Below are 23354 nucleotides of genomic sequence, written 5' to 3' on the forward strand. Positions count from 1 at the left end.
GGGCTCCCCCCAGCCCCCTTGTTTCCTCGTGTGGGGTTTAAGGTCTGTATGGCTCGGGAGTTGTCACTGTTTTCAGGCCTGGAAGAGTGGGGTTGGGGTGCTTGATCGGAAACCAAACTTGTTTGTATTCAGTAGTGTTTTCCATCTGAGGATTTCGAAGTGCTTTGTGAGTTGTAATGCTTCATGGGTCCTCTCTGAGTTTAAAAAAAAAGGCAATACTCCTGCGCCTAATGCAGACCTTCACAACCTTTGTGTGCAGAAATGCAGGGCCCTCTGCTGCAGGTGTGAAACCAGAGGCAATGCAGTATCCTTTGGAACCTAAGCTAACGACCTCGGTGTTCTGCAGCAGACTGCTTTAACAGGAATAGTGCCACTGCTACATGGGTGTAGCTTATTGAAAAAGTTAATGAAAGGGCAAGTAATGATGCTATGCAAATACTGGTAATCAAACTCAACACTCATTTTTTAATAATAATTCCTTACTGTGGTCTTTTTCCATGAAGATTTTTTTCCAGTAAACTCAGTTCTTAAAATAGTCAAGAACAGTGAACACAGTCAAAAGAAAGTGTTCAAAATTGTGAGTGAATTCATTGACTCTGTAGCATTTATTCTTCTCTACTTAAGAGTCATTGTTGATATTTGAAGAAATCTCTCTCTTTTGCAATAACAGTTAAAGCAATTAGAAATTTTGGATGTGTTAAAATCCAATAGTCTGGCTTTAGAGCTGACCTGCAAATGGCTTTAGAGAGATCTGCTCTTGTACCCTTTTTTTTTTGTTCTTTATAATGTGGACAGAGAGAGTCTGAAAAGACTTTTTTTTTTTTTAAGCTTTTCTTCTGGTTTTTCACCTTTAGAAATATCAAGAATATTAATTTGGGTCTTCCCTGGCTGCTTTGGAGGATCACTGGCTGGTATGAGACATGTTTGTGAGCTCTTAACACCTTAATTGAAGTGGGGGAGGAGGATGTTGAGCCTTTAACAAAGGGTTGTTCAGAATGTTAATTGGTTGAAGTTAAATAGGGATAAACAAACTGACAAGACAGTTTTAAACAGTCTGAACTAAGACCTTCCACTCTTAAAGGCTTAACTTTCACTTATTGGGTTCCTATCACTTCACTTGTTCTCTTGTCCCCACAGTATCTTCTAGACAGGGCATTAATTCCTAATGTGTAAAAGTGTTTTTCTGACTTGGTTTAAAAAAACAAACAAACCCCGGGCCTTCTTTTATACACACAGTATATTTCCCTTGCCATATCCCTGCAGATCCCAGCTACATTTCCTGAAGGTGATTGAAAAGCTCCAGAGAAGGGCACCTCAGATACAGTAAAGATATGTGCTCTATAAATACCGTAGCGGCCATAGGGTCAAAACTGTGGTTAGATATTGAAAAGGGTGGGGTAACTCTCTCACAAGTAAGATTTGCATTGTATATGCTAAAACAGTGTCAAGTAACGCTCATGTTTCAGACTGTAAGCCAGAGTAGTCAATAGATGGACTGAGGGCAAAATCTGGACTGCCAGATGCTTTTGAATGGGCCCTGAAATCTTTATATTTACTTATTATATTTTTTATTTTCTCTGAAGTCTGGACCTTGACTATACATTGACCAAGAAACTTGAACCTTGACAAAAAAATAGACTATCCCTGTAAGCTGAACACATCAGGAAGGATTATTTTTCCCTTTCAGTACCATTGGCAAAGTGCCTTAGGGCATGCTTAAATTTCCTCTAAAGAACTGGGTATTTTTCATTGCTTGGTTGCTATGAAGGGTGGATGGACAAAGATGTCAGGATATCTGATTTGATGCAGCAATCATTTGATTCTGTATAGCAAATCATATGCTCCTATAGTTGTGTTGAGGGAGGCAGCAGGATTCAGTCGATAGGGTGCTGGATGGGGACTCTGGAGACTTGGGTTCTAGTCTTGGCTCTGTCACTGACCCCCTGGGAGCCCTTGGGCTAGTCACTTCCTCTGTGCCTCTGTTTCCCCGTCTGTAAAATGTGGCTAATGATACTGACCTCCCTTGTAAAGTGCTTTGAGATCTGCTGATAAGTGCTATATAAGAACTAACAATTATATAATTTATTCCCAGTGGCAAGCAAGAATCCTGTGGTTTTTTGCCCATCAATAAAATGAGGATAATACTGCTTAGCTGTCACAGAAATGCTGAGTCTTAAATCATTAATGTTTGAAGAACACTTTTTGAGATCCTTGAGGGAAGGGACCCTACCAGTTAAATGCTGTTATAACTAAGGCTGGCCAGAAAATGAGACTTGTTCCATGAAACACTTTGAGAGTTCAATATTTGTCTTTGTTCCAATATGGAATGAAAACCTATTGAATGATTTTGTAAAAAAAGAGAGACCAGGACTCACCCAATAGTCTCGTTTGAACCAGAGTCTCACATTCTAAGTGAGTGCTCTCACTGTCAGGCTAATGGTTATTCTGAGGCACATGTACACTCTGTATGCTTCCATCTCCCCAACCAGTCCTACTTATAACCTCAGCCAGATTGGCAGTCAAAAGATGGTTGTCCCTGTATCTTTCTCTTCCACTATTCCCAGGGTAGGTGCTTTGCCTAGTTAAAGAAACGAGCCAACCCTGGAACACTTTGCCACTTAACATTCATTAGCAGTTAGTGGCTGTAGCATATGTAGGGTCAGGCATGTCTGTCTTAGGAGACCTTAGAAGTAAGACTTTCACTGTGGGTGTTCATACAATGGAATCTTAAAAAAAATTGGAAGGAAGAGGAAAAGAAGAACCCGAGGAGTAACCATGGGATGGGGGTTTCCATAAACATTTTGCTTTTCTGCCCTAGGGCTCAATTGAGAAGCAGTGCAGCAGCCAGTAACCCAGAAAAGAGGGAGGGAGAGAGACTGGGTGGTGAGTGTTAAGTGCCCCAGATTGGATTGTGTGGCTGAAAATTTGAGATGTCCACTTTATTTTAGTCCTGTCAAACATGCGAATCATCGCAAAGGCATCTGCACATGTGAAGGAAGACAAAGGAATTCTGTTTCTCCTGTCCTGCTAAGTTCTCTTTGGTAAACTGGCACACACTCCAAAGGAGGAATGTTTCCATAACTGGAATTCAGACTGTCTACTGGGTTTGAGTGCTGTTTTGCAACACTGCTCCCACTGAATGTTTTTCTAATTTGATTTGGCTAGCCAGTGTTGACAGGGCTAAATCACAAGTCTCCCCACCCATGCAGTGTTTTAAATGTTTGTATAGCACAGTGTATTGACACTTTTTTTACTTGCATAAAATAAACTGTGGGAGGGAAAGGGAGTGTTAACTAGCTGGAAATTGGCTAGTGGTAATATTCCCAGAGACAACTGTATAGCAGGCTTGAGGATATGCTCTCTAGGGAACAGTTCAGCCCTGGTGGGGCGGAGGGGATGTATTAGGGCTTGGCTACACTCACACTTTACAGTGCTGCAACTGGGGTGTGAAAAAACACCCCCCTGAGCGCTGCAAGATACAGTGCTGTAAAGTGTCAGTGTAATCAGGGCAGCAGTGCTGGGAGCGCGGCTCCCAGCGCTGCACGCTACACCCGTAAGGGATGTGGTTTACATGCAGCGCTGGGAGAGCTCTCTCCTAGCGCTGCCGCTCTGACTACACTCACACTTCAAAGCGCTGCCGCGGCAGCGCTTTGAAATTCCAAATGTAGCCATACCCTTAGAGCAGTAGTCGCTGACTGGTCAATCCCGGAGACTCTCCCAGTTGATCGTGATCTCCAGCGGCTAAAAGTCTGGCGGCTCAGCAGGGCTGCCACTAAGGCAGGCTCTCTGTCTATCCTGGCCCCATATTGCTCCTGGAAGTGGGCCCCCGCAGCCGAGAGGGTGGGGCCAGGGATCTCTGTGTGCTGCTCCTGCCTGCAAGCACCACCCCCGCAGCTCCCATTGGGTGAGAATGGGGAACTGCGGCTAATGGGAGCTGTGGGGGCGTGGCCTGCAGAGGGACAGTGCACAGAGCCATGTGCCCCTTCCCCATGGGCTGCAGGGGTGCATTGGCTCCTTCCCGGAGTGGCATGGGGCAGGCAAGGAGCCTGCATTTACCCCTACTGCACTGCTGGGAACTGACTAAGGTATATGCTGCCTGGTGGAAGCCCAGCCTTGAGCCCCCTTCAAGACCCAGCACCCCATACCCCCACCTGCAACCCATGCCCCCTCCTGCACTCCACTACTCTGCCCAAGCCCGCAGCCCCCTCCTGCACCCAAACTCCCTCCCAGAGCTTGTACCCTCATCCCCTCGGGTACCTCCAACCTGGAGCCCCCTCCCATACTCGAAACCCCTTGGTCCCAGCCCAGAGCCTGCTCCCGAACCCCAACCCTAGGCTAGTGAAAGTGAATGAGGGTTGGGGAGAGCAAGTGATGGAGGATGGAGTGAGCAGGGCAGGGCCTTGGGGAAGGGGTGGGGTAGATCTTGGGTTGCACTTAAATTCAAAAAGTGATCTTGGGCATAAAAAGGTTGGAGACCACTGTTAGAGCTAGTAGATGTTAATTAACAATAGCTTCAGGGGAATTTCTCTTCATGGTTGACTTTGCAGCTGGGAGTAAAGGGGATCTTACACTAGGGAGTCTGTCTCACCCTTCATAGCCCCTGTAGACCAAGCGCCGGGGGCTCCTTGCATTCTTCCATTCCCAACCACCAGCTCCCTGTGCCCCACCTTCCCATCCCCTCTATTTTATGGGCCCCTCGCAGCTTCCTCACTGGCAGCAGCTCTGTGTGTGCATCCCTTCCCTCCCTGTGCTAGGTGTTTTGTGTGACCCACTTGGCCCATACCAGTTCCCCCATGAGGATCTGTGTATCCCATTGTTTCCCCCATTGCAGGATTCCCACATGCTTACCTGTCATAGAGAATGTCTCCTCTATAGTGCCTCCTGCTGGCATAACAAGGCCCTGCAGACATATTTTCCTCAGTTTCCTCTACTGGGGTTTTCAGAAATAAACCGCTCGCCTCCAGCAGCTTTACACAATATGTACTTCATTTGGGTTCAGTTTATACAGTTTTCCCCAAAAGCATCCCTTTCATGTCAGGGGTCTTCCCAGCCTTTCTCCTAGGGACTGGGGTTTTCCATCAGGCAGTGCCCTGTGTTTCTTACCTCAGGACAGCTATGACTTTCCAGTGGCTCCTTCTGTTGGTTCTGGTCTCTAAGCAGCCCACCAGGGTTCAGCAAGTAGGCTGCCTCCTGCTGGTGTCTGTGCTAAGAGCTGAGTCAGGATGTATGCATACAGCCCTCTTTCCCAGCCAATGGAAGTGCAGAGCCCTGTGGCCCCCCCGACTGGAGGGCAGCGCAGTGTTGGAAAAGGGGCGCAGCGCAGTGTTGAAAAAGGTAGGCACTAGCTTGCGTTAGCTGGGCAGCACTGCTGATGGGACTTTTAACGTCCCGGTCGGCGGTGCTGACTAGAGCAAGGTGACCCAGTGCTGAGTCATGACCCATGGTTTGAAAAACATTGGTCTGGTTCATTCCTCTGGTTTTTAGCAAGCATTGTATACTCCTTCCTTGCTGTGGTTTCACTGATCTAGCTGTAAGTCTCTAAAGTGTTACACTCTTTGACTTGCCCTTAGTGTCAGAACCCTTTCACTAACAATACCTTGCAACTGTAAAAGGTTGGGCAGGTATAAACATCCATCTACAGATGGGGATGGTGAGGTGCAGAGAAGTTAAGTGGCTTGCTCAATGTCGTACATCATGACAGTGGCCGAGATGGGACTAGAATATAGGGCATAGGACTGGTAGGCCTATCTACTGGACCTCACCACCCCATAATTTCTAAGCTAAGCTTCCCCTTTTCCTACTGTTTGTCTGCTCTTTTTTGTATATGGTCTCTTGTTGACATCTTATTGGCAAAGGAAGAGACATTTAAATTCAAAATCTCATGCTTGACTCCAGCAGATACTGGCAAGAGTCAGATGCCTGAATGTGAACTATCGCTTTAAGATCACTGGTGTGTGTCAGTCATATAACAGTAGTAAGAGACTCTTATGATCAGTCTGTAGGGTGCAAAGAATGTTCATTCACTGAGCATCTTGCAATCTAAGTTGGACAAATATGAATAGGGGATGGATGACTATTCAGGAACTGGGGAGAGACCCCCTGGGGAGTTTGTCCGCTGATGGGCACCCTTTAAGAACCTAGACAGGCAGGTCATAGGAAGGGCATGTGAAAGAAGTGGGGCTATGAAGGTGCTTGGTGCATGAGAGAAACTGTTCCAGGCATTATTGGTGCCAGGAAAGGAGAAGCTGATGAGAAGGGCACAGAGATGTGTAGAACATTGAAGGTGAGGTTACAGACTCGAACTTCACTGGGAACAAGTGGAGTAGCATTGTACCCCTTGCTGTGTTCCAGCTACTTGCTGAACATTGTTTTATAAGTGAGCTTTTCTTCAAATGTTTTTTTCTTCCTTTTTTCCTTTTAAGTGAGAAGAGAAATGACCTAAACTAACTTTCAGCCTTTGAGGCCAAGGGCCGGAAGGAGGGCGAGGCCAGAAGTATGGCTGTGCCTAGGAATTTGCGAAGGCAGCCTGCAAATGGGTCCCTTGTGTCCCATTGCACTCATCACCACATTGCTGTGTTCCTGCTTACCTTCTTCAGGTAGGTTGGCCACTCCTGGATCTGCATGACATTTGTCCAGTTGAGTTTGGGGAGTGGATGTGTGGAGAGAAAGCAAGGGAGGATAATGAGAAGACCTGACCATTGGTTTTTATAAAAAGCCAAGTAGTAATAATGATGAGTGGAGGGAGGCACAGTGTCAGTAATGTTGTTCCAGGGTTTCCTGTGCATTCAAATAACGAAATGCATATTCTCTGTGTGAATACTGACATAAATCAGTGATTTTCAACCTATGGTCTGTGGACCCCAGAAGGACTGCAGGCTATGTCTAAGGGATCCACAAAAGGTGGTTGTTACCATAGGACAGTGGTCTTCAACTTCCACCAAAAAATAGGGTCTTAGCTGGCTCTGAAGTACCTTAATGTGCAGTTAGATACTCTGGTTGTTAGTGTGGAGAGGAATGCGACTGTGGTCTGTGGACCACGGGGGTCTGCAGACTTATATCTAGGATTTTCAAAGGGGACTGCAGCTCCATTCAAAATTTATTAGGGTTCCACAAATGAAAAAAGGTTGAAAACCACTGACATAAATAGGACTCATGATGGACTTCACTGACCTGTCCATCTCCCTGCATGCAGAGTTATACTATGGAAGAATGGAAGCAAGTGGAGTCTTCCAAAACCAGGGGGAAATAAACCCTCAATCTCAACAATGAGCACATTTAATGAGAGCTCTAACCAGTGTGAAGTGCTCTGCCAGTGCAGTTGGTAGCTTCTTTCTCCTCTTTGCATTCTACACATGCAGAGTTCTGGAGGAAAGAGGATATCTGATGCGTCTTTAGACGAGAACCTATGGTGGTGATTAGCTGGGCAAGTGTTTTCGTGTGTGTGTTAAGTATATAACCATTGGTGGACATTTCATCTCCCCCTTCTTTAAAAAAAAAAAAAAAAAAAGATGATAATTCAGTCCCTCCAAATTGAGATGTCGATCACACTCCTAGGCCTGGCATTCCTCCCTACACTAACAACAATCAGAGTATGTAACTGCAAATTAGAGTGCTTCCACTCCCACCAAAAAATAAAGAATAGGTTCTTGACTGGGCCCTGAGGCAGACTGTGTATGGAATTTTGGGTCCCTTTCGCTTTTTGTTGCAGTGAAGATCTGTCAAACCTATGTGTGTACACTCTGTTTTGCAGTTACTCCCTGCTCCATGCTTCCAGAAAGACATTCAGCAATGTCAAGGTCAGCATTTCCAGCCAATGGACTCCTTCCGACATAAATACCACGACCCTGGAGCTCCAGCCATATGAGGTGAGTACAGTCAGGACTATCAACCTAGCTGGCAAGTTTTAATACAGGCACATGAATGCTGGTTCGTGAATGGTCCAACTCAGACACTGGTGCGAAAGAGATTATTTTTTGCCAGAGATACCCCTTGCTACTTGAGTACTTGCATAGGTGAGAGTCTCAAGTGACATAAAACAGTAGATCCCCCACTATAGTCTCTGGATCACCAGTGGTCAGCAGAGCCTTTCGTAGTGAGCCACAAAATGAAACTTTTTGAGAAGCTGGGGAGTCATGGTGTTGGGATGGGAACTGGGTCCACAGAAACATCTGTGTATGGTAATCAGCAGAATGCAAAAGATGGAAAACCCACTGACTGTAACTTCAGGTGCCTGTGTGTGAAATGAGCAATGGAGAGAGTTGCATCTCACAAGTGGAGGTGTTAGTAACATCGTGGTTTGTGGTTTTGTTAGTAGTAGTGCTTTTATTTCCTTCTGGAAAGGACGGCTAACGTGGGAGGGAAGAAAACTGCTACAATCCAAGCTAGTTATTTGTAGCGGCCAAGAAATTCCTAAAACTAGGCCGCTGTGTCCACATTTAAACGCTTGAGTAAGTGACTGGATTTTCAGAAATGCAGAATTATCAGCAGCTCCCACTGCCTTTAAAATCCCAGTTCCTTGGTTGTGAATGAGTGTTGCCTTGTGATCAGTAGGACCAGGATTTGACCTTATGCAAGTCGATGTACTGTACTTGCTTACATACAGTTGTACTGGATTTCCACGAGGGGTAAATGAGCGCAGAACGTGGCCTATTATCTTCTACAAGGCCTTCTCTGAGAGCCAGCTAAATATTTACTATGATAGGTGTGAGGTTTTTAGAGCAGCTGGCTGGCTAGGCCAGCAGGGAGAGGAATTTTGACTCTCTTCTTCCTCAGATTGCACATTTTCTAGGCTTCTATTTTTAGACTCACATGTTGAAAAAAAATACTTGTTCTCCCTTCCTTACTAACAGGTAAGTGCCATTAAAGTGCAACACAAGTGGGATAGATCTACTTGTATTGGGAACACAAGAACTGCCTTATTGGATTGGACCCATGGTACATCTGGTCCAGTATCCTGTCTCCAACGATGACCAGCACCAGATACTTTAGAGGAAGGTCCAAGAAGCCTTGTATATAACCTACACATAAGGAAAATTTCTTCCTAGCCCCATGAGTTAGAGTTTGGATATTACCCTTCCAAACGTCTTGGGTAGTGGTGTTTCTTTAAATCCTTGTTACTGTAACTCTGAATGTTCTTGTTATCCATAGGAATGTCTGTTCCTTTGCTGAATTCTTGGCTAAAGGATAAATCATAAAAATCATTGAAACATAGGACTAGAAGGGACCTCAGTAGGTCGTCTAATCCAGTCTGCTGCACTGACGCTGGACTAAGTATTATTTAGACCTGTGGTTTTCAACCTTATTTCATTTGTGGACCCTTAAAAAACTTCAAATGGAGTTGCAGCCCCTTTGGAAGTCTTAGACATAATCTGCAGACCCTCAGGGCTCTGCGGGCCACAGGTTGAAAACCACAGATCTAGACCATCCCTGACAGATGATTGTCTAACCTGTACTTAAAAACCTCCAATGATGGAGATTCCACAACTTCCCTAGATACTTTGTTCCAGTGGTTAACTACCCTGACAGGAAGTTTTTCCCAATTTCTAACCTAAATCTGCCTTGCTGCAATTTAATTTCATTACTACTTGTCCTGTCCTCAGAAATTAAGGAAAACAATTTATCACCCTCCTCTTTATAACAACCTTTTATATACTTAAATATGTGTGTGTGTGTGTATGTGTGTGTGTGTGTGTGTGTATGTGTATATATATATATAATAATGTTCCACCCCCACCCTGTCTTCTCTTCTCCAGACTAAACAAACCCAGTTTTTTCAATCTTTCCTAGTAGGTCATGTTTTCTAGACCTTTAATGATTTTTGTTGTTCTCCTCTGCACTTTTTCCAGTTTGTCCACTTCTTTCCCAAAGTGTGGTGCTCAGAGCTGGACACAGTATTCCAGCGGAGGCCTTGTCATTGCTGAGTTGAGTGGAAGAATTCCTTCTCATGTCTTGCTTACAACAATCTTGGGTGCAATCCAGACCGCTGAGGGGTTGTGTCACCTCCTGCTGTGCAACCTTGGGTGCCTCACAATGCTTTGCTGTTGTGGCTTGCAACTGGGGCCGCTCTCAAACAGCTAAACAGCATTCAGGTCACACCCTGATTGTGTGTACAGCTACAGCCCTGGTCCAGCAACTCTGACCCCAGTAGCCTGTCAGCAACACACCAGCCACATTCAGGCTTCTACTAGCCTTAGTTAACATGTGCAGAGCAACCCCAACACCCTCCCAGTCCTGAATTTTCCCAAAAACTTATGTTGTGCACTGTTCAGCCCTCTCCTGGGCAGTTCAGAAATTAGAGGTTTGTTGCACCTGTAAGGGGTGCAACAGTTTGCTTCTTTAATTGGAGTTCCCCAATCAGTTCAGTTTAAACACAGCACTGGATTAGTTTTGATTTAAAAAAATAAAACACATTTAACTACAAAGAGAGATTAAGTGAGTACAGATATAGGGTATTAAAATCAGAAATGTTTACAGTAAAAAGAAAGATAAAACGCTTCCTAGTAGCTAAGACATAACAAACTAGACTTGGCTCTAGGTAAAATCTTTACCACGTGCTCCAAGCAACATAATTGACCAAATTCTCAAGGCAGGATTTGCTCCCACACTCCAAAGGGCTGATGCTTTTGTCATCTTAGATGACAGAAAGAAAGATAGAATCCCTTGGGCTTTTTTGTCCCTCACTTTTATAGCCCAATCACTCTTTGAAATGCATTTTCATGAGAGTTACCGTAGATTAAGTTCCTTCCCCCTGTGAAGACGGAGACATGGAATCTTGTGGTAAAAAAGGTTCCATGTTTGTTAAAATGCAGATCAATCTTTTCCTGCTCCCCTTCATTGCCAAAGAATGGCCACTTGACCAGTGATTGCCAGTCAGCTTTGACGCCCGGCCAGAGCTGTCAGCTTGTCCTTTGTCTTTGAGAAACAGGATTTTCCCAGACTTGTCTGGTAAATGGATTTTAGTCATAATTTCAGTTTATGTCCATAACTCTTAATATACACATTTTGTAGATAAACATTATACACATTTCACCATGATACTATTGATACTACTTTTCAAATGATAACTCATTAGGAATGTTGTATACAAATTATTACAGTGGTGTGAATATAGGGGTTCATTCAGTCACAACGTCTCAGACTGATGTTCGGGGTTTTTTTGCAACAGTATTATAATTTTGACTCATTTAGTTTGTAATCTCCTGTAACTCTCAGATCTTTTTCTGCAATACTCTTTCCTAGGTAATCATTTCCCATTTTGTATTTATGTAACGGACTGTTCCTTCCTAACTGTAGTATTTTGCATTTGTTCTTATTGAATTTTATCCTGTTTATTTCAGACCATTTCTCAAGTTTAAGATCATTTTGAATTCTAATCTTGTCCTCCAAAGCACTTGCAACCCCTCCAACTTGGATGCCTGTTTGTAATAAGTGTAAAATGTAAAGTGTAAACTTTTGGAGTGTAATCTGTTTGGATCAGGGACCTTAGGTTTTTATTATGTTATAGTAAAGGGTCTAACACACCTGTGAGTGCTCTAAAATTAAGTATTGTGGATGTATATTCTACCCATTAATCGGTATTTAACCACTCATTCCTGATATGCTCAGCATTCTGAGCTAGCAATACAGTTTATTAATAGACTGACAGATGGATACTACTGACCTCTAGTGGCAGCAGTAATTTTCTTCAGTGACTTTACCTTTTATTATTGAATCTCTTTTTTACACACTGCATTTTTTGGAAACCATAACTAAATAGAAGCCACATCTGTCAGCTGCTGCCTGGTCAGCTGAATAAGGCTAGCTGTGACCAGTACTTGGGTCGAAGGCACTCCAGATACAGCCAGGCCTGTCCTGACTGTAGGCAGTGAGATGTGTGGAAGCACAGCTATCATTTACTATTACAGTAGTGCCTTAGGGCCACAATCACAGATCAGAGCACCATTTTTCAAATGCATAATTAAAAAGTGGTCCCTACCTTGAAGAACTTGTTCTATGGCAAAAACTAAAATGGAGTTGATGAAAGTTGAGCATAGGAAATGTCACCTTTAAGGTTGATCTGCCCCCTCTCTCTCCCCTCCCCCCTTTATTAATTCCTTCTACTCTTCCTTCAAATCCATCCTCAAAGCTTGCTACTTTTTCAGCTCATGTTCTGTCACTAATCTCATCTCTGGGACTACTGATTCCTCTGTTCTCTCCCTCCTCCTGGTCATTTCCTTTTATGTTGTCCATTTAATGTAGATTGCAAGATCCTGAGAGCCCAGGCATTATGTATAAAGCAGCATGTAGATCAGTAACATTGTTACCATAAATATTAATTGCAGTGTTTATTGCTCCTGGTGTGCTAGAAGTTAATTGAGGTCTCTAGTAGGAAAAAAGTGCTTTTCATAGAATTTGAAGTCAGAGTTGATCCTGATTCAGTCAATTAGCTAAAGCATTTCAGAGATGGGATGTTACTGGAGCCAGGTATTTCTTGTATATTGTAGATGAGATCTGTCTCTTTGGAAGTCTCATGATGCAATTGCTTCTCTTTGTAGCTCTGGAACAGTAGCCATTTATTTCCCAATGCAGAAGAAGCCACTCTTTTCCTGGGGACGTTGGACACTATCTTTCTCTTTTCCTATGCTGTGGTGAGTAAAACTTAATCACAGCTGCCAAAGTTTGGGTGGGAAGGATGGTGTGGATGACCCATCACGTTTGAGGGTGGAGGGACAGGATCTGCTTTCTGCTCCTGACTAACACAAAGGGTTTGGGAAGTGAACAGATTCCCTTTGGCTGCATTACTTTTGCCCTCACGCCACACTGGACATGTTACAACTTTTTAAGGGGTCTGCAAATAGATGTATTTCTCTTAAACCTATTTGAGAATTGCATGCTGAATGCTCCAGATAGCAATGGCGAAAGGCTGTCAGCATATAATCTGCTTTAAATTTACCTTCTCTGTCCTCACAACCTCTTTCAGGTCTCCTAGAATCCATTACTGTCTCCAACACCATACATTAGCGGCAATGTCACATCCACCACAAAGTCTGACATAGCAAGGAGCCAGACAGTAGAGGAGTTTGGGGAGGAGTGTTGTAGGATTAAATAAATGCCTTTTGCACTGGTATATTGTGCAGATTTATGGAGGCTTTTTCAAGTGGTTCTGTATCATGCAGGGTAACACACACTCTGCAAAAGTCACTTATTGGGCACCTCCCCCAATACTCTAGCTCCCTACTGAAGTCTGCTGTAGTAATGATGTGACATCATCATAGAATAGCAGGGTTGGAAGGGACCTCAAGGAGGCCATCTAGTCCAACCCCCCACTCAAATTCCCCTGCCAGAATATCTCACAGGTGCATGGCAATTTGCACTTCAGGAGGCTTGAAAGGACTGCGGAAGATGGGGAGCTATATTTAAAGTAAAATATTTGCTGGTACATGTACCCTTGCTGTTTGGGACACTTATTATATCACTCTAAAGTGAATGACATTTTCTTAACCTTTAAAGTCATATTTATTAAATTTGGCAAATTTCTTTACTGATGTTATTAGTAACACCTTAGATTATTAAAGCTGAATTTTTAGAAATCTACGCTTTCACTATTGTTTGCTTTGTGTTTATCTACAGTTGGACACCAAGGACAGACTTTTTGCTTCTGTTCATAGTCCAATCAGTGTCACTTTCTTGATCTAGTACACCAGCACAATGTTACCATGTTTGCACTGCAAATGTTGCAGGAGAGCCTCTGTCAAAACAAAGTCATTGTGACTGAAATTGCAGTTGCCGTAAGTTAATAGAAGCACTTCTGTTTGTATTCGATCTTGTAAAAACAAACACCGCCACCAGACTTCTACACACCTGTTCTTGAGGTCAGATTTGAGCTCCCAGCATTCCTTCAACTCTTCTTACAGATCATGTTGAAAACAAATGTAAACTATGTGGCTTTGCTTAACATACTCATCTGTGTTCTTAGGGTCTCTTTGTCAGTGGCATAGTTGGGGATCGCCTGAATTTACGATGGGTCTTGTCTTTCGGCATGTGCTCCTCTGCTTTAGTGGTAAGTTGAAAAATGTGTGTTTCGATGAAGCGTGATTATGTGATTTAGAAACTCTCCTTCCCTCTAAAACACTTGGCTCTGGTTCTTGTTTAGAGTAGAATAGCAGAATTTATCTGATCCTAGCCTGTGGGTGCAGGGGCTGGCATAGTAATAATACTTGTCCTAAACCCCAGTGCTTCCTAAGTAGCCTTATTAGGGGAGTGCTATGCTAAGCTGTTCAGAATGCCTCATTTTTATTTTATTTTTTGAACTTTGTGGCAAAAATAGTTTGTTTATGGAGTTTGGTGTTGGGCCAGATTTACTGTTTTGTATCATGACCAGAGTCTGAGGCCTACAGAAGAGCACTTCCTTCCCCCGCCCTCCCAAAGCCTTTGTGGCAGTATGCATTTGTGTAAGGATAGTGGAGACGTTTCTTCAAACATAGATGTTGTTACCTAAGATACGAACAAGAGTTGCTTGAGTATGCAGAGCCCAAATCTGGGCCTACACATTCTCTTCTTCAGTCTGTTTTCTGTGTGTATTGGGACTGTTTTCCAAACCCACATAACATTTTAAAATGGCTTTCCTTCCAAAAAAATCCTTCTTTTTCGTTTCTCTTATAAGAAAACACTAACATTAATAAACTAATATTAACTTACTTGATTTTGCGCTGGCCGTGGGTGAAATAAATCAGAAGGAATATCTGTAAGGAAAGACTTCTGCAGTTTCAAGCTTCCATGGACAAACACTGAATATATTTTATCTTATTGGGTTTTTAATCATTAACCTTACATGGCTATGCCCATACTTTAATTCATCTCAATGACTGAGGCACCTGTTGGTGGATTATTACATTTTGCAAATATGGATAAAAACACTTGCATAAATCAAGTATATTGCATCGCAAAGCATGCTTTGTTTATCCTGGATAGTGCAGGTTAGGGCTAATGTTTCTGTCAGTCCCACATGATATTCTTATAACCAAACTAGGGAAATGCGGTTTTGATTAAATTATTGTAAGATGGGTGCACAACTGGTTGAAAAATCATATTCAGAGAATAGTTATCAGTGGTTCACGGTCAAACTGGTTCCCTGTCCAGAGGGAGCAAGAAAAGAGGTGTAGAAAACATGGCCTATGAGGAAAGGTTGAAAGAACTTGGATGTTTAGGGCATGTCTACACTATAAGTGCTGCTGCAGCAGCTATGCTATTGTAGTGTAGACACTTGCTACAATGATGGAAGAGATTTTTCCATTGCTTCAGTTAATCCACTCCCTCAAAAGGTCGACAGAAGAATTCTTCCACTGACCTAGTTATATCAACACTGGGGCTAAGGTCATCTTAACTATGTGTCTCAGGGGTCTGAATTTTTCACATCCATGAGCAGCGTAGCTCGATCAACTGAAGATTTAGGTACAGACCAGGCCTTAATCTAGAGAAGACTGGGGGTCTGAGAGGGACTGTTAATCTTCAAATATGTAGAAGGTAGTTATAAAGAGGACAGCGATCAATTTTTGTTCTTCGTGGTCATTGAGGGCAGGGCAAGAAGTAATCAGTTTATTTTACAGCAAGAGGGATTTAGGTTAGATATTAGGAAAAGCTTTCTAACTATAAGGATAGTTAAGGTCTGGAATAGGTTACCTGGGAAGGTTTTTGAGAAAAGGTGACCCAAACACCTGTCAAGAGTGTTCTAGGTATACTTAATCCTGCCGCAGTGTGGGAGGATGGAGGTTTCTTTCAGCTGTACACTGCTGAGATTCTATACTTTTTATGCTCCCTAATGACTGTACTTTTACTAGAACATCATCTGTTACATTGGTGATGATTTTGTAATTTGAGACCTGACTATAGCACTCTTTTCTATTAAGTGTTTGCTGATAAAGACCGTGAAACCACTGTAGGTTTTTTGCAGGGGTTTATGCATCAATAAAGTGGGAATTAGTGAGACTTTCCTGTATTTCAGTATTGTTGCATATTTAATTTGACAGGTGTTTTGTCCATCAGTCTTTGATTCAAGTTTTATTTTTGTAAATTAATGGCAACCGCTACTCCTGGGCTGGGCTGTAACTAAGCTGAGTACCACACTTGGGAGGGAGGCATGTTTAAATGCTGCAGGACATGCTGTTGGTGACTCAGCAGGTGGTGCTGTTACCTCTGAGTCACCACTGAACATTGTCTGAGCATGGTATTTAGGAACACCTGAGCTGTTGGAGATGCTGTCACTTGAATGAAATGTAAAATATAGGCTTTGAACCACTTCCTCTCCCCGCTGCCCCCTTTCAGTTTTGCATTGACACTTCTGATCAGCCTGGAAGATTTGTAGTAGGATCATAGTTTTCCTCTCTTTTCCCCACAGGAGTTTGTATTCGGCACTCTCACAGAATGGCTGCATTTCTACAACAAATGGTTCTACTGCTGCCTATGGGTTATGAATGGCTTGCTGCAGTCCACTGGCTGGCCCTGTGTTGTTGCCATCATGGGCAACTGGTTTGGAAAAGCTGGGTACTTGGTATTTCTCTTCGGTTTAGTAGCTTATCTGTGATGCAGAACAGCAGTTTCGGCTGAATTCCCAAACCAAAACTATTCTCTGGCAAATCCTGTTATGGTGGCTAAACGAGAATGTGCTTACCTATTGTAACCTGAGCATTGAAGGCAGTAAATGAATAGTGAACGACAGAACTCTTACATGTCCCAAATAAACAATAAACAAACTACTCTTATCAGATATAAAATACAGTAATGCATATTTCTTCACTACATAACAGCTTTAACTCTGACAACATAGTTTTCATTTTGGGTCAGATTAAGGCTGTTGTATTGTGCCGAAACTTGCATTATTTTTGGGCTTTGTTTCCCCTTGTAAAATGGTGATAATGATATTGACCTCCCTTTGTAAAGTGCTTTGAGATCTAGGGATCAAAAAAGTTCTATAAGAGCTGGGTATCATTATTGTACGTTTTCTGCTCTTTGTTGATTTGGCCATTGACATATATTAAACTCAATTTGAACTCCCAATTGCAATGACTGTGATTACACACAGAGTGTGCAACTGCACAGCTAAATTATTGGAAAATCTGGCCCATAAAGTATTGTCGTTAGATTTAAGGTTTCAAACATCTCTGAAGGCTGTTTCAGAGCACCTAAGGTAGGGCAACAGCAGGTCACATTCATAAGGGCTAGATAGAAACTTTGACCTGTTGTAGAATGAGAATTTGTCAGATTTACGTGGATAAATGTATGCTGTGTCCTCTGATCTGGTGTCGTGACACCACTGATCTAGACCTTGGTTTGACTCAAGTGAAACAGAATGGGACATGATAGATAAACTTGTCTATCATGAGCTGATTATTTTACAGTATATTTTATTTTAAATGAAGCTGCTTCTGTGTGTGGGGGAGGGGGGGTGTGGAGGAGAATTTAATACTATTACATATCAGTTAAGGCCAGTGTTAACTCTGTATCTTCTCTGTGTGTCTGTCTGTCTGTCTCTGTCTCTCCCCCTCCCCCCCCACATTTTCCCCCCTCCATTTTGCTGTGCTTTCTTAGGAGGGGTTTTGTTTTTGGACTCTGGAGTGCCTGTGCATCAGTGGGGAACATTCTGGGAGCATTCCTTGCCTCCTGTGTTCTGCAGTATGGCTATGAGGTGAGTAGTTGCTTTCTGACTTGGAGTTGTGCATAGGGGCTGTCTTATCCCAGGGAGTCTTTCCCTGTCTCTGGCCCACTGAGACCAGATGAGCAGATAAATGATGGGTTTTTTTTTCTTTCCCATGTCTATGGGGGAACTCTGCTCGCTATATCTTTGTGACGACAGGTGGTAGAGCATAGTAATCCTCTCCTTTCCTTCTCAACTCCAGAGAGTACAGAATATTGCATGAGATTTGGAGGGGCTCTATCCCTTTAAAACGTACCCATTGTGTGTGTGGGAGGGGGGACAGGACACTTGGTCCCTTTAAAACTTACCCATTTCTGCTGAGCCCCTATGTCATGGTCACCTACCATCTTACTGACTTGGGAGAGGACAAAGTGGTGTTTGGAGCCAAATCTAATGCTGCATGTCAGCTGGCTGACAGACACTGCTGTTAAGCAGTGGTAAGGCAAGGACAGGGCCGGATTAACCTATAGGCTAAGAAGGCCATAGCCTTAGGCCCTCCTATTTTTAGGCCCTTCTTTAAGCCTAATTTTTAGACCGTACTCTAGGCCCTCCATTCCATATTCAAGTAACAGCTGAGCGGCGGTAGCAGAGCCATTGGGAAATGCTTTGTCTCATTAGATATTGCTTTGTACAAATGAATCCATCAAGACTGTGAATTCAATTTATGGTGGTTGTGATTTTGTCTTTGTGGGCTGAGTAAGTGTTTGTGCGCCCAAGCAATATAGAACCTTGTACACAATAGGCCTACACTGGAGAATAGAAACCATGTCGAAGAAAGGAGGATGGCAGAAATTGAAGGCAGCCAAAGAAAGACAGCAAAGACAAGATGTAGTACTCAAAGGTATTCCTTCGTTCCTAACGTTTTTTTCTCCTACTGAGTCTGGTGATGAGGAAGTCCAGGCGAATACCAGCCCAAGTGAACCTGCTGCGCCTGCACTTGATGAAAAGGAGTGGCCTCCTGTGACTTCTCTAGGTGCAGTCTCACACCACCCCTCTCAAGGCTTTCCCAGTGATAGTAATATAAAAAAATCCTTCTCCAGTCATCTGGGTGCGTGGGACATGACTTCTCAAGATCTCATTTCATATTGAACTGAGAAGGGCTCACAGAAATGCCAGAATCTAGATGCTGACTTGTGATTGACAAAGCGAGAGTACACCGATCAGAATCCTTATCTGACCAAATCAATGTTTGAATATGCGAAGCCTAGCAAACAGATTGGCAAGCGAGAATGGCTCATCTATTTGCCTTTTAAAAAAAAAATGTACTGTTTTTATTGCCACCTGTTTTCTAAAGTGGAGGTTGTTCTGCAAAGTCTTCAGTGGTTGGACGAATACTGCATACATTACCAATCTTACAATGAGCGAGCAGCATACATTGTCAGTCAGCAGCTACCATGCCCGATAGAAAGTTAGTGGTAGAATTGATACCCGAATGGAAAACCAGTTTTTGGAAGGTTGTGCTTATAGGAAGAATATTCTCAGACGCATAGCTGAAAGCACAGTTTTTCTTGCTAAACGTGGTCTGCCATTCCGTGGCTCAGGTGAGACTGTTGGATCGAAACACAGTGGCAACTACCTTGGTGTTCTAGAGCTAATCACTAAGTTTGACCCTTGCTTAACTCGGCACATCAATGAACACGCAAATTATGGAAAAGGCTGTGCATCATATCTATCAAAGACTATTTGATGAATTCATTGCACTGCTGGCAAAGAAGACACTATCAACCGTTGCAGATGAGATTGAAGACATGGGATATTTTTCAGTGTCTGTCGACTCAACACTGGATGTGTCACATGTAGATCAGCTGACTGTCCATCTTGCGTTATGTGCTACCTCGCAGACCAGTTGAGCATTTCATGACTTCATAAACATCACCAACCACACAGGAGAAACTTGCCTTGTACCTACACGATTTCCTCACCGAAAATGGGATTGATATCGGCCTTTGTCGTGGCCAAAGCTATGATAATGCAAGTAATGAGTGGCAAATATTCAGGGATGCAGGCAAAGATAAGAGCGCCATGCTTTGATTACATACCATGTGCTGCTCACTCACGCAACCTTGTTGGCCAGTCTGCCGTGGATTGTGTTGAAGCAGTTTCTCTTTTTTTGGTTTTGTCCAAGAATTGTGTGGTGTTTTTTTTTTTTGTTTTTTTTAATTCTCTGCATCAACCAGTCGTTGGATGATTCTTAGAGATTAACTACCAAAGGGATGCCCAGTGCCCAAATCACTCTCGGGGACATGGTGGAGTGCCAACGCTGAAGATGTGAATGCGGTTGTTCTGGGAAACCTGAACATCCTTGAAGCGCTAGAGAGAATCAAGGATGACGAATCTAAAAAATCAACAACAAGAAAAGATGTGAAGATCCTGAGTGATGCAGTACTCACTTTGGAAACTGGTATTTTGTGGTCTGGAATGATATACTTCAGCCATTCAGCAGATGCAGTCTAAGCTTGCAAAGTGCTCAAGTTGACCTTTCCACTTCTGTAAATCTAGTGAGGAGTCTTGGAACTGTTCAACAAATGCAGGATAGCTTTGAGTATGAAATTCAGGGGGTTGCAAGGATTGCTAACCATGAGTATAAGTCAGCCAAATGCTGCAAAAGACAGAAGACATATGATGATGCTATTGCCCACTCAGTCAGTGACAAGGAGGCCTTCAAAGCTAATACCTTCATCACAATCATTGACAAACTGAAAAGTTAATTGGAACATCGGCTCAAGACTTACAAAAATACTGACAAAACCTTTAGTGTACTGGCAAATTTTTCGCCAAACATTTCAAGCTCCGAAGTCAGTGAAGGTATCAAATGCGTCAGAAATATCCAGACGATCTCCCAATAGATTTTACTAAATAATTTCTTCAATTTGTTGAATTCACATCACTCTCAGATATAGAGAGAAAAGGTGACGAAAGTAATTCGTATTTGTACGTACCAAGTTATCACTGAATCCAGTGTGATAGAATGTTTTGCAAATGTCGAAATTTCATTATGCCTGTATTTGTCACTAATGATCACTAACTATAGTGGAGAATGTTCCTTCTCTCTTCTAACCAGGGTCAAAAATGTCTTCCGATCCACCATGCCTCAAGAGCATCTCAGTGCTTTGTCCCTCTTGAGCGTTGAGAATGAAATGGTCAAGTCTTTGAATTACGATGACGTCATTCATGACTTTGCCACAGCTAAAGCTGGGGGGGGGGGGCGGCGGCGGCAAATTTTGTTTGAAGAGTTGAGTGTAGTGAGAGTAGAATTAACTTGTTAGTTTTACATAAATAATACATAAATACATATGTAGATAAATGTTTGACTTCATAATTTTTGTGCAATATATAATTCATACTTAGACCCTTCCCTCCCATTAGCCTTAGCCCTCATAACCTTAATCCGGCCCTGGGCACGGACATCCATCAGGGTGTGAGGATGGACATGCCACTGCTTCAGGGAGCATTTAACAAGGATTAGCAATTAATATGGCCTCTTATAGAAATAGACTCAAATTATGATATAGTTAAGGTAGCAAAACAGCTTTCTTTATAACTACCTATTTTCAGCCACACTCAGCTTCCCAAAACATCCACCTTTTGGGCTGGAATTATCTATTCTTGACTTCCTCCTGGAGGTAAACGCTTTTTTGAAAGATTGAGTAAAATACCTTCAGCTGTTTTTGTGTTACGGACCAGTAAAAATTTCCCTTACTACTACATATTTTTATATATACTTTTAAAGAGGTTAGGCTGAAATTTGAAATGTAGTTCTCACTGTGGAGTTTGTGCTGTTCTTTTCTTTTGGGGACGGGATATAAAAATAATCAGTGCTAAGTTCAATCTGACTGTGCTCAGTGAGCATCTTGTTAGATTTTTAGCAGAGTCTAAGAAAACTAGGCCTCCGTTATGACATCCCTGTACTTGCCTGGCTTGAGCAGGTGCAATCTGGTGCTTGAGAACAATAATATTATACTTAAAAACAGAACTCCTCCCCCAACTGCCAACCATCACTTGAGTAAAAATAGTTCCTTCAGGTAGACATATTTATTGATTTGATATTTTTTTTTGAGTTCTCTAGGATAAAAGAACTGCTCTCCTGTGCTGTAGGTGTTCTTGACAATATTGAAATATAAAAGTATTATAAGTTACAACTTGATCTCCAGCACTTCTCCACCCCACAATGGCCAAGCAACAAAAAGATGTTAAACCCACTGTATCACCAAAAGCCAGGGAGAAAAGAAAAGGCTTTTGCATTGTGGCTTAAAGGCCAGACGTAAGCTGTTTTGGACCAAGTTTGGGGAAGAGCTTCAAAGTCAAGGACCCTTCACAGAGAATCCCCTGTTGGCAGCCTTTTCTCTCTTACACCGAGGGGGCTTCAGCTCGAGCATGTCCACTGACTGCAACTCCAGTCTTCACCTTTTGGACAATACAACCTGATTTTAGGAATTCTCTCCTTGTCTGCCGACCCCGCCCCTTGTAAAGCAATATTATATAGCTAGTGAGCTGAGAACAGGGTAGTATTTATGGACTCAATACACACACCTCCAATATTCACTCTCATGGAAATCTTAAATGCAGCAGAGTGTAAAGGGAGGAAAGTTCATGTGCTCTGCTCATGTAGCTGACGGTCCTTATTGCACAAACTTGAAAAATAGTATAGAAATACAGTAGCTTATTATTCATTCGTTAGGGTTCACCCTTCTGAATGGCAGATGCCTGTACGTACTCTGCCTTGTAACCACAAAGAGCAGTGAGCTGTGGCCACTACTGTAAGACAAAATGTTCATTAGCTGCCTGCATTAAAGGAAAAGTGAATAAAATCTAGTGTTCAGTGTCTAAGCTCCTTCCCCACCGTCATGTGTTCCATTCCAGTGCTCCCCCTCAAGCGTGGTAAACAGTATAGAGTCTACTCTGGAGGCAGGGGTGACTTTGTTTCTAGGTTTTATGGAGATAGTCTATGTTGGTATGGCTTACTCTCGCACAGAGATGGAGTACAGAGAAATTGCCTGTCTCATTGCATGGAAACCATTTGTGATTGAAAGTGGTTGGAAAAATAGAGATGAATGTTTAATTTAGAATGAGATGCCAAAGAGCAATGTGAAAGGTAGTTCTTTTATTCTCTCTTCTCTCCAGTATGCCTTCCTGGTGACAGCATCAGTGCAGTTTGCTGGAGGAATCATTGTTTTCTTTGGACTTTTGATTTCCCCGAAAGAAGTGGGTAAGTAAAAGAGGTCCGTGTCATCTTAAACCCTAGTCGGCAAGCAGGTTTGCAGCTCCCCTGTGTGGCATTAAAAATGTGGTTAACATTGCCACGTCACTTCAAAAACCCAATTCCTGCTGCCAAAAGTTCATGTCATTGACACAGTTCTAAACTTGCCTTGAAGCCCTGTAATGGCTACCTGAGTGAACGTTTTCCAGGCCTGCAACACGCTAGGTGCAGACAACATTATTCACGTGGACAGAGGATCAAAGAGGGGTTCAACTAGTGTGCAAACCATATTCCTTAGAATGCACCCATTTTCCAAGTATTCTTCCTATGGAACTAGGTGTTTTTCTAAGAGTTAATAGAGGAACATGCAAGTAACTACTATGGGAGTAGTTTGTGTTGAGCAGTAGGTTCAGAATCCTCTCCATCCCATGAGGGGAAAGAATGCCTTGGGTTTGCAAAACTCCACCAGCTGTTGAAAGATTGGCATAT

General features: G+C 42.9%; 1 protein-coding gene across 5 annotated transcripts in view; it reads left to right on the plus strand.

Moving 5' to 3' along the window:
• Positions 1–23354, plus strand: part of SLC37A3 (solute carrier family 37 member 3) — a 38751-nt gene that overhangs the window by 351 nt on the left and 15046 nt on the right. For 2 of the 5 annotated variants that reach the window (XM_030544128.1, XM_030544154.1), the window contains exons 2-8: positions 6423–6596; positions 7751–7865; positions 12534–12626; positions 13955–14038; positions 16373–16518; positions 17563–17659; positions 22790–22874. In XM_030544128.1, coding sequence (XP_030399988.1) covers positions 6496–6596; positions 7751–7865; positions 12534–12626; positions 13955–14038; positions 16373–16518; positions 17563–17659; positions 22790–22874 — 721 coding nt within the window. In that variant the 5' untranslated portion in view covers positions 6423–6495. Of the gene's footprint in view, positions 1–854; positions 912–2818; positions 2884–6422; positions 6597–7750; positions 7866–12533; positions 12627–13954; positions 14039–16372; positions 16519–17562; positions 17660–22789; positions 22875–23354 lie in introns of all 5 variants that reach the window. The other 3 variants (XM_030544131.1, XM_030544141.1, XM_030544149.1) reach the window with 3 other exon arrangements.

Source organism: Gopherus evgoodei, chromosome 1, assembly GCF_007399415.2.
Source record: "Gopherus evgoodei ecotype Sinaloan lineage chromosome 1, rGopEvg1_v1.p, whole genome shotgun sequence".
Classification (NCBI taxonomy): domain Eukaryota; kingdom Metazoa; phylum Chordata; order Testudines; family Testudinidae; genus Gopherus; species Gopherus evgoodei.